Consider the following 12,184-nt stretch of genomic DNA (forward strand, 5'->3'; position numbering starts at 1 on the left):
CAGTAAATGTTCAATTTTCCAATAAATTTTCACTGAGTGTCTATCACCTCTCTGTAACAGATATTTGTCTGAAAAAGGACAATAAGTAATAATGAATAAATCATATATTAGATAAACTTAAAAATAATACAGAGAAAAATATGTCAGGAGTGTAGGGGGATGGTAAGAGATGGGGAGATGATTCAGACTTTTAAATGGTAGGCCTCACTGAGCAGTTTCCTAGTAAACTAGGATAGTGGGGTACCTTAAGGACAAAAAAAGATTAGCCATACATAAAACAACTGAGAAAACATTTGGGATCAATGCAAAACCTCAATTGAATGTGAGTAATTAAATCTAATATTTTTAAGAATAATGAGCAGATTAATTCAGAAGAAATCACATGTCGCATCTTGGTTATCTTTTCTTTAATAAGTGATGAACTAGCACTAATTTATAGCTCTTTAGAATGCTGCAGAATTTTTCCACTTTAACTATTTTCTATAATCTTTAATAAATTCAACCACCAAATCACCCATTGAACCTTATAAGACTATTTCTGACTGTTTTACTAATATTTTTTTTTGTTTTCCTACTTGCTAACTCAATAATGAACTAAGTTACAAACGACATTTAAAAAATTAGGCTGCATTTTCCTGTAAGCCACTGTTATTCCTCTTTCCCATGTGAAACCTTCCCCCAACCGAGCAGAGACTGTCAACTCCTTTGCATTACGTCATAATGAGTAACACTTCTAAACAATATTACTAAATTACGTTCTTTATACCCTTTAAATCCAGGTGTCAAAAATAGCATGCCTTATTAATCCTTGTAATCAAAACAATATCTAAATCAGTTACTGAATAACAAGAATAAATGGAATAAAAGAATATTTCATGAATGTGTGTACGATATTGGCAAAGGATTTAAAATGGAAAGAAAACCCAAAAAGTTCATGCAAAGTAACAAAGTGAGGGCATCTGCTCCAGAGAAAGAACCGAGACTTCAAGCTATGACTCATTTCCACAGTAGAGGAAACCAGTAACATTTAGCCAAGAAAAACATGGAGAGGTAACAGCAAAGAATAATCCTTGGGACTTAACTCTACTGCCCTCTGTGACAAACTAGTCAGCCTTCTGGGGATCAAGGAGTTTTAATTTCACATATTATAATGAATGCACAGGATCCTCCCCTTGAGGGAATTATAAACTTATTTTTTAAAACATTAACTGTTACTAGACATTTGTATCTAATTTGGGAACACAGGAGACACATACTAGAAACAAAAGACTCATACCAATTCCACCACCAAAGCCCTCTAGCATGCTGATGCTATGTTGTCGACCTACCAACCTGTAACTGCTAGTAACCACTGATCTAGTCTTGGACAATGGAGTTTAGCACTTTGCAAAATGTTATGTAAGTCGATCATATACTATTTAAGTTTTCATAATTTTGCTACACATATTTATCATAATTCATTTGACATACATGTTGTAAGTAAAAATCTCTTGTCTATTACGGAGTTTTTCATTGTATATGATTGCTAGCCATTTATCATGTGAAAGGTATCTGAGTTGCCTCTGTTTTTTGACAAGTATAAATAAAGCTGCTCTAGATTTTATATAATCATGGGTTTTCATGTTTCTTGAGTAAACCCCCAGGATTTTAGGGAAGTAAAAGTTTATTTATCTTTATAAAAAATTCACAAATTTCCCTAAAGAGGCTATATAGTGTTTTATACCACCAACAATGCATGGCAGGTCTAGTTTCTCTTCATGTCTCTCAGAATTTGATAAGTAACAGATAACATGAGCACAAAGATATTTTCTTGACATATTTATCCTATTGTTTTGGGTATACATCCAACAATGGGATTACTGCATCATAAATTCTATTGTTAATTGTTTTAGGACTCTCACAGTGTTTTCTGTAATGCTGTACTAACCTATATTCTTGCCAATGTAGTAAATGTATTTATTTTTTCTATACACCTTTGCTAGTACTTGTTACAGTTAACTAATGGGACTAAAGATAGCTATCTACCTGGGAGTGAGAAGAGAAAGCCTCTTATAATAGTAATCTAGTAGTTACTAAGCTCACATTTGAGAGTTTAACAGAAAAAGTCAAAGTACAATGCAATATTTTGTTTTAGAATAAATAAGAATTTTCTTTTTAATTTGTAAATTGTATTTAGTTTGTTCACATAGTGGAGGGGGGCGTGGGTGTAACACAAGCACATGCACATGTGGGTGTCATAACACATGTGTAGAGATAAGAGGACAACTTGTGCAAATAGATTCTCTCCTTTTACCATGTGAATGACTGGAATCAAATTTCAGTAGTCATGCTTGGTTGCAAACACCTTTGCCCCCTGAGCCATCTTGTTTGCCTCATATAATTAGAATTTTCTAACTATTTGAACTATCCAAAAATTTGATGAGCTGCCTTCCTAGGTTCCCAGAGATCAGATGGTTTTTAAAAAAGATGTAAATTCTCCAATTAGAAATACTAGTGAGTGGGCTGGATGTGGTGGTGCACACCTTTAAATTCCAGCACTTGGGAGGCAGAAGGAGATTGATTTCTGTGAGTTGAAAGTCTAGTTTGGTCAATAAAGTGAGTTCCAGGACAATGGGGCTACATAGAGAGTGTCTGTCTTCCCCCTCACCCCCAAAATAAGACAGACAGTATTAAAAAAAAAGGGAAAGGAAAGAAAGGAGAAAAGAAAAAGATATAAAAGAAAATACTGAGAGTGCTTAGTCATTAGCCTAGAACAGACTAATGACAAATAGAATAGACTTGTACTTGTCAACCTATGGTCCCTTGTCCTGACTACAGCAGTGCATAGCAATGCACAGTAAGGATGCAGTTATTGCTAAGAAGGCTAAAAGCTTGACTTCATCAGAACACTTATGTGTGCAGCTTCTGCAGTGGCTTTAATAGAAGATACAAAGCCAGATGAAGAAGTGTCTTACTATACAGCTCAGGCTGGCCTCAATTTCACAGTGCTCTTGCCTCAGCCCCTAAAGGTCTGGGATTACACACATGGGAGCTACTGGGTCATTTTACACTTTAAAATGACTACAGTTTAAATGACACTGAACTGAAGGAACAGAACTCAGGCCTTACAATTTTTAATATTTTCTTCCTTCTCAAGTATATTCTAGAAAAAGTAAGGCCATCATTTGATCAAGGGATTAATGAAAATAAGAGTAATGTCAGATTTTAAAAGCTTCTATTTCTCTAATTATGAGTCTTTTAAAATGAATTAAAAGTAGACAATTTGTCAGCAATTCATTTAACTGTGACACAGCTTATACTATGTCTGAAGGTAATATTTATCTTTCTCTGGAAAGAGATTTAATGTATAAGCCAAATGTTCTTTATTTTAAAAACTAGTAGTAGCTTGATAAAATAAATGTAATAATCTGATAAAATTAGATGCTTTTAATTTGTACTTACATAAAGACATTGGATGTTTTAATTGAAAACAAAACTAAATTTTAAGTAAATATTTAAATGTACAATAAAATATATAACCTTCCAAGTGTAAAATAAATTTACTATATTATATTATTAAAGATAGGAATATATGAAATTTCTAGGCACCTGAAACATTCAAATATTTCTTTCCAAAAATCATTTCAGGATCCATGCCTATTAACAACCACATAGTTGATCTATAGTAACTCTTTTAAAAGCATGCTTGGAATTATTGATCTCATTCGACTTAAACCTGTAATACCTTACTATGTCCATGGGATTTTTGTTCTTGTTGTTTTGTGGCACTGGAGAGTGAACCTAGGGCCATGCTCCCTCTCAGAAAGTGCCCTACCACTGAACTATTTCCTCAAGTTTATGTTAGCTTCCTTATTTATACTATTAAAATTTATATTGATAAATAAACTAGGTTGTATAGTTTCATTACAGTATTTCTCAGAACTGACAATAACAAATTTGATTATCTGGAGTCACTACTAAACATTCATGATCCAATTTTGCTGAGGCATAACTTAGAAGACATATATTGTTTTTATGAAGGAATCCATTTACATTAGTGAGTCTGCTCCAGTTATTCAACATTCAGTTTAAAAATGAAATTTTAAGGTAGTCTTAGATTTTTCTTATAATTTTTAAAGGGTATTTTATGAGATAATCATATAACAAATTATAATCAGGGGAAATTTCATAAGATAAAGTACGTGTGAATCCTAAGATACATTATGGCATATTTTATTTAATGTGCTGTTTGGTCATAAATTTTGGTACTAAAATATAATTATCACACAAATAACAATTCTAACAATATTTCAAAACATTCATAATCTTTGCTTTCATAAAACATATTTTGTGTTAAAATATTTTCATGGCAGAAAATTGAGGAAATACAGAAATGCAAAAATGAAAAGCAATAACACTTTTTACACATGAAACAACAGAGCTGAACAGAAATGACATTGATGGTTTCTTTATCTTAATTGCAGAATTATAAATGAGTTCAGAATTTTTCTTCCCATGTTAATTCAATTATTTCCTCAAATGATTTGAAACAGCATAACTTAGAAGCTATCAGCATTAAAAAGTATAGAATGGAATTAACTTTCTGATTACACTTGAAAGTTCTTATCTATCAAAGCAAATTATTTTTGAAAACAAAACTACAAAATTAAAACTTTTTAAAAAGTAAAAGCTAAAGCAAAGCTATCTAGTTACCAAGTTTTCTTTTGAAGAGTAGATAATGGAATTGATGTAACAAAGTTGCTAATTGTTGTTATTAGGACATATAATTCTAGGTCTTTATTAATTATAGATAATACTATTTTTGAGACAGGGTCTCACTATGAAGCCAAAGGCAGGTCTGGAATTAACTCTATAGATCAGGCTGGCCTCACAATCAGCGATTCACCTGCCTTTGGCTTCCAAGTACTGGGATTCAGGGCATTCATCGCCACACCTGGCTCTAAAATTTCACTTTTGATTTTAAAAAATTTAATTCACATTCAGAGATAATGTTTCTCATAAACCCTTTAAAGTAAAAATATGATTATACTTCACAATTTCATGCATACATATTTTGATCATATCCCACCTTCTTTTATCCCCTTTCCAATGAATCCTTTCTTCTTCGTAAGTCTTTCTCTGACTTTCACGTTCTGGAGTTTTGCTTTGTTTTGTGTGAGAGCCACTGCATTTAGCTAGGGTTGCCTGAATATGGATGAGTGGACATTATTTACTTGAGCAAGGGTGGTTACCGGTAACTACTCCACTGACTTTCAAATTTTAAAAGATTCATATATATGATACAAATATGCTTACGGATGTAAGGAAAAAGTAAAAATCATATTTTATGGTACTTACTGTTAAATTTTCAACTGTATCTAATTTAAGGAAGTATTGTTAAATTTTCAACTGTATCTAATTTAAGGAAGTATATTGTTGAAAGTCAGATTTATGTTGTCTTTTTTTTTTTAATATGTAGCAGCATGTTGCTATCTAAACCACTCTAGACTGTAAGTTTTCAAAAAGTTTATCTTCTTTTTTTGAGGGGTGAGGGTGGGGTGGGGTAGGGGTGGAGATGCTGGCCCTTTGCTGAAGAGAAAGGGAGAAGGAGAGGATGGAGAGGGTGGGAGGGAGGTACTGGGAGAAGGGAGGGGAAACTGCTGTCAGATGTAAAATAAATGAAACTTAAAAAAGATTGAACACTGAATGCATTATTTAATATTTCCCAACCATTGTTTTGTGAACTTAGAAATGTTTGTGATATTTAAAATATATAATTAAATAAATGACAAAATTCAGATACTCAAATATATGTGCATTAATTATTAATGCATAAGTTATTATATAATGCTTGTTTGCCACAGGAAAAACTTCCCTCAAACAATGTACTGAGTGAAAAATTTTTTTTTCATTTTCTCTATGAAAAGGGTGCACTCTGTACTGATTCATTTTGTGTGTGTGTGATTTTTTAAATTATTTTTATTTTTTTAAATCCAGTCATTGCCCCCTTCCTGGTCTGCCCTCCCACAGTTCATCATCCCATTTCCTCCTCCCCCTTGTCTCCAAGAGAATGTCCCCCACCCTGCCAGGCCTCCACACTCCCTTGGGCCTCAAGTCTGTCTTCTCCCACTGAGGCCAGACCAGGCTGTCCTCTGCTGTATATGTGTCAGAGGCCTTAGACCAGCTTGTGTATGCTGCCTGGTTGATAGCTGAGTAATCAACAAGATAGATAAACCCCTAGCCAAACTAACTAAAAGCCACAGAGACAGTATCCAAATTAACAAAATCAGAAATGAAAAGGGAGATATAACAATGGAAACTGAGGAAATTCAAAAATATCATTAGATCTTACTATAAAAGTCTATACTCAATAAAACTGGATAATCTAGATGAAATGGATGATTTTCTAGACAGATACCACATACTAAAGTTAAACCAAGCGCAAGTAAACTATCTAAACAGTCCAATAACACCTAAAGAAATGGCAGCAGTCATTAAAAGTCTCCCCACCAAAAAAAAGCTCAGTCCAGATGGCTTTAGTGCAGAATTCTACCAGAACTTCAAAGAAGAGCTAATACAAATACTCCTCAAATTATTACATAAAATAGAAACAGAAGGAACACAACCTAATTCATTCTATGAAGCCACAGTTACTCTGATACCTAAACCACACAAAGACCCAATAAAGAAAGGAACTTCAGACCAATTTTGCTTATGAATAAAGATGTAAAAATACCCAATAAAATTCTAGCAAACTTAATCCAAGAACACATTAAAATTATCATTCGCCATGATCAAGTAGGCTTCATCCCAGGGATGTAAGGTTGTTTCAACGTATGAAAATCCATTAACGTAATCCACTATAAAAATAAACTCAAAGAAAAAAAATCACATGATCACCTCATTAGGTGCTGAAAAAAGTATTTGACAAAATACAATACCCCTTCATGTTAAAAGTATTGGCGAGACCGGGAATTCAAGGCCCATACCATAACATAATAAAAGCAATATTTAGAAAACCAACAATCTATGTCAAATGTCTATATTAAATGGAGAGATACTTGAAGCAATTCTACTAAAATCAGGAACAAGACAAGGCTCCCCCAACCCCCCTGTATCTATTTAATGTAGTACATGAAGTTCTAGCTAGAACAATTAGACAACAAAAGAAGATCACAGGGATACAAATTGGCAAAGTCTATCTTCTTACAAGGAATTTGTTAGAAAAAATAAATAATACATCAAAGTTGTTACCTTTTAGCCGGTGACTTAGAATTTGTTCCAGAACAGCTGCAAAGTTATTAAATTCAGGAGAAGAATCATCAATTGTTTCAAAGCAAGACCGATCAATCAGGGTCTTCACAGAAAATCTACGAGGAAAAAAACAAAACAAAACAGAATGGCTGGTTTTATAGAGAGTAGATCCATTCACTTAAGTATGAAAATGTGAGAAGATATTTAGAAAAGAATCCTGAAAATCAGGTTTATTCAATGTGTTCTGTAATTTGAAAATTTTACAGAAAACAGGCTTCCACATGCATGGTTACTGCTAACATCTGAATGTTGGTATCCTTCAAGTTCTTGTATCACTGGTGAGGCCTATGGCACTAGCATCAACAGGTTGGGCCTTCAGGAAGTTAAGAAGCAGAAGCACCCTTCTATTAGTATCTTTGTAGAAGAGGTATAAGGGAGCTTGATTGCCTCTTCTGTCATAAAGGCATCAAACACGAGAACAGACCCTGTAGTATACCAAGTCTCCAGGCACTCTGATGATATAAACAATAAATTTGTATTTTAACAAATTACACAGTATGAGGGCAGTTCGTCAGAACACGCTGAAGGAACTAAGATACTACCTTTGGCTTAAAGTAAGACTTTGGGATAGTTTTGTGTCTTTAAATTACAGCTGTTAAAATCAGGATCAAAATATGATAAAATTATAATTTAGTATTTAATACTATAAAATTTCTGATTTACAAACATTATACATAGTTACTTTATGACAATGATAAAGTATATCTATATGGTTACTTGTAGCAGAATTTGCCCCTAATTGATTAAATAATAAGAACGACAAGAAGCCAATCACTGGGCAAGGAGGAGGTGGAGCTTCCGGGTCCTGGGAGGAAGAGGGAATGCAGGAGAAAGGAAGGCGTTTTCGGACAGAGATGCGGAAGCAAAGTGGACAAGATGTAGTCTTGATTGAGAGTTCTGGTGGCGAAACTCTCCAGGATCCACCACCGGAAGATTTCTAGCATAGAATAGTTGGTGAATTCAGCACTGATAGATTCTACACTCAGCAATTGTGTTATCTGTTGATTCTAAACTAAGATTGTCTGGTGTTTTCCATTTCGCAGCAATTCAACTGAGCTCCAGGGAAAGGTAACCACGGCAGAGCTGGGTTTACAAGAGTGCACTCCCAGCTAGTGGCTGAAATTTGGGATTGCTGAGTGGGTTTGGCAGCAGACGGCTGCTTAGATGACTGGGAATGTGAGTGGTTTCCATGGCAAGCAAACTGTGAAAAGTTGGGCATGGGGTTAGCCATGGTGGCGGGGGAGACTGCCAAGGCTGAAGAGTAGACAGTGATAGCGATAGCGTGGATTGTTTTTAATAGTTACACGCAACAGTTACTCTGTATTTTTACTTTCAGTATTCACTAAATTATGTCAAATATTTAACTTTTATTACAATTAATTTTTTACTTATTTATTTGTGTTTGTGTGTCTGTGTGTATACATGTTCATGCAAGTGAAATAGTATGAATGTGGAGGTCAGAGGATGATGTGAACAAATCCGTTTTCTCCTTCTACCATGTGAACAGGTCATCACAGTCAGTGCCTGTATCTACTACACCATCTCATGGTCCTAAATATTTAAGACTTCACTATAAAACAACATTAGATGGTTTTGTCAAAATGTGGATGAACAAAAATGTTCTGAGCAGCTTTGAAGAGTAGGCTAGGCTAGTATTTTATTATTTACGTATATGTGGTAGTTTGAATAAGATATACCTAGTCTTAGGCATGTGAATAACTGGTCTCCAGATGGTAAAGCTCTTTTAAAAGGCTTAGACCTTGTTGGAGGAAATAGGTTACTGGAGCTAGCTTTTGAGAATTTACAAATTCACATCATTTCAAATTAGCTCTCTTGGCTTCCTTACCTTCCAGCTCTGGATTCACTCCTCTGGAAACATAAGCCCAAATAAACTCATTTATATGTTACCTCAGTCACAGTGTTTTAACATAACAATAGAAAAGTATCTAATATAAATGCATTTTAAATTAACAATATTTTCAACTTACAATGGCCATGAATTTGAAAAATATCAAGGAGTGGTATATGGGAGGACTTAGAGGGAGGGAAGGGAAGGGGACATGATGTAATTATATTATACTTCAAAAAGTAAAATAATTAAATCGAAAATCCCATTTTCATTTCCATATTAAAAAAAAATAGCTGCTGCTGGTAGTGTGAACCTTTACCCCAGCACTTAGTAGGCAGAGCCAGGCAGATCTCTGTAAGTTCAAGGTCAGCCTGATCTACAAAGGCTACACAGAGAAACCCTGTATCAAAAAACAAAACAAAAATTAAACAGCAAAATTTTAAATAAAGTTGTCCTCAGAGTAGTGAAAGAAAGCAGTAAAAATTATCATAAAAAATGTTCAGGCTAGTTTTATGTCACTTGACACATCCTAGAGTCACTTTGGAAGAGGGAGCCTCAACTAAGACAATGCCCCCTATCAGACCGACCTATGGGCAAGCCTATAGAACATTTTCTTAAGTAGTGATTGAAGTGAGGGCACAGTCCATTGTAACTTGGGCTTGTGGTCCTGAGTGCTATAAGAAAGCAAGCTGAACAAGAAGTAAGCCAGTAAGTAGCACTCCACCAAGTCCTCTGCATCAGCTCCTGCATGCAGATTCCTGTCCTGTTTCAGTTCCTGTCCTGACTGTGGAACTGTCAGAAATAAATTCCTCTACTCCCTGAGTTACTTTGGTTAAACTATTTTTTTTAATAATCCTAGCTAAGAAAAAACAAGAACCACACAAAAATCATTGTAGTGGAAAAAATTACAATTTTTGTGATCTTTATATATTTTTGATATTCCAAGCTATTAAAAAACTCTAATTAGCCAATTATAATATAGAAAAACGAAGAATAAAAGTTTAGTATAGAATACTGCAACTTGATAATATTAGAAATATTGGGAATTGAAGTTCTTTACTTTCTTTCTTACAAAACAGGTATCAAGAGTAGAATGAGTGACTGTCTCAGTTTCCTTGTGTAACCTTGGCAAACCGACCTATTCCTTCCTGAATTTGAATCAACTCTCAGCATTTTTAGCCAATCAAGTTCTTTCTCTCAAATGTTATTATATAAGCACTTGTAAGCATATACTATAGAGACGTAATGTAAAGAGTAGAATAATCTCTCTCACATGATACTTAGAGACCATTTCATTCATTGTTTGGCTGCTGTTTTCTTCTCTCTTCAGCAATAATGAAATGGATTCCCTGTCCACAGAGTAGAAAGACAAATGGTTTGCTGTGTTTGTGAATTACAAAGGCATTGGAAAGTGAGGCGACAAAGCTGTTGCTGGTATCTTTCATTAGCACCTGTCAAGAAAGCTATAGCTCACAGTGATCACACCAATTCTTCCCAAGGTAGTACCTCCACTCACCACAAACATTTAGTGTCAAACTTGATGAAGTCAGGTATCTTGCCAGTCTTCAAACTTCCAATTGTTGATGACTTCCCACCCTGTATCCCTACTTCAATGCTGAGACATCTCTGGTAGGTCCTTTGATATGGTGTTTTGTCAGGGTCACTTCCTTTGGGACATCTTCCACTTTTCTATCACAACCACTTTCTCAGTGACAGTAACACATGCATCTCTGCTAAGTTGCTAGAGATGCTTATCTTGATCTTCTTGGACTTCATCAAATTATCTTTTTTCCTTATTAATAAAACGTATATGATAATATTATACATTCATGCAATGCATTCTGGTTACTACTCACTCCCACTGTCTCTTATTTTCTTCCGACCCTTGCCAGTTCCTCTTATTCCCTACAAATCTCATTCCAGATTTATGGTTTAGAAGTATCTATTAGATCTTGTTGTCACACAATTAAAGACAAAGCTTCCTCACATAGAATCTGTTAGTTGTATTTGACCAATGTCAGCCAGCCTGTGTAACTGATGTGACTTCATGATTGCCATGGCCATGTCATACTTAGAAAATGACATTTCACCCCCACTCGCTACTAGCTCTTACATTCTTTTGGACCCCTCTTCTGAAATGTTCTCAGGGTCTTACACAAAAGTGGTATACATGTTGTTTAGGGATGAGCCCTGAGTTATCCTTTACTGTTGGCACCTTTCGTAGCCATCTTCTTTGTATTTACCTTTATTACTGCTAAGAGATGCTTGTCTAATTAAGGCCAAGAGTACCTTCTCTCTGTGAATATATTTAGGGAGTAGTTTGATGTTGTCAGTTTAGCTAAGAAATAGTATTAAGTTTTTTTTTTTTTTTTTTTTTTTTTTTTTTACTGGGTTTGTAAAACTATGCATGGATTGTTTCATGTAGAACAAGCTTCAAATCCAATCTGGAAGAGGCTGGTTTCCCCCATAACAGTTGTGCCATTATTACACTAATCGGCACCACTTGCCTGGCAGGCTGGTACAGAGTTCATTGAGTTCACAAGTAGGGTAAGTCCTTCGATGTCTTACTTCTCTAGCAGCCTGCATAGCACCTCCCAGCTAGACAGCAGGAAGCTTCCAGCCAAGTTCCAGCTTAATTTCTCTAAATCTTCTATCTAATATGTGATACCTTCAGCATTAAGGTCTTATCAACTAGTTCTGGTAAGAAAATAAGTAGATAACAAAGGCTTGGTATCTCAGATCTGGCACTGGGGAGTTTGTTCAATGACTCATTACTCCTAGGTTAAGTATATTATTTTATTCAGCTATAAAGAATAATGAAATTTAAAGGTAAATAGATTAAACTGGAAAAAATAGTACCATGTGAAGTTACCCAGAACCAAAGAGGCACTGTTTGTTCTCCCTCATATGCAAATCTGAGCCTGAGACTTTATCTAGTTTGTCCATTTAACTTAGAGAGTACCTCTAGAACATGTAGTGTACATACATATGTTAAGGCAAAACATGTATACATATAAAATAAAACTGTCATAAATTCTATGT

The 12,184-nt window shown here is 34.7% G+C and overlaps 2 protein-coding genes across 3 annotated transcripts in view; one reads left to right on the forward strand and one right to left on the reverse strand.

Annotated features, from left to right (window-relative positions):
- Rundc3b (RUN domain containing 3B) overlaps positions 1-12,184 on the reverse strand; it is a 115,222-nt gene that overhangs the window by 89,618 nt on the left and 13,420 nt on the right. For both annotated transcript variants that reach the window (XM_028776063.1, XM_028776062.1), the window contains exon 2: positions 7,234-7,349. In XM_028776063.1, coding sequence (XP_028631896.1) covers positions 7,234-7,349 — 116 coding nt within the window. The remainder of the gene's footprint in view (positions 1-7,233; positions 7,350-12,184) is intronic.
- Abcb1 (ATP binding cassette subfamily B member 1) overlaps positions 1-12,184 on the forward strand; it is a 144,806-nt gene that overhangs the window by 24,540 nt on the left and 108,082 nt on the right. The window lies entirely within an intron of this gene.

This window comes from Grammomys surdaster, unplaced genomic scaffold, assembly GCF_004785775.1.
Source record: "Grammomys surdaster isolate TR1022 unplaced genomic scaffold, NIH_TR_1.0 264, whole genome shotgun sequence".
In the NCBI taxonomy this organism is placed as follows: Eukaryota; Metazoa; Chordata; class Mammalia; order Rodentia; family Muridae; genus Grammomys; species Grammomys surdaster.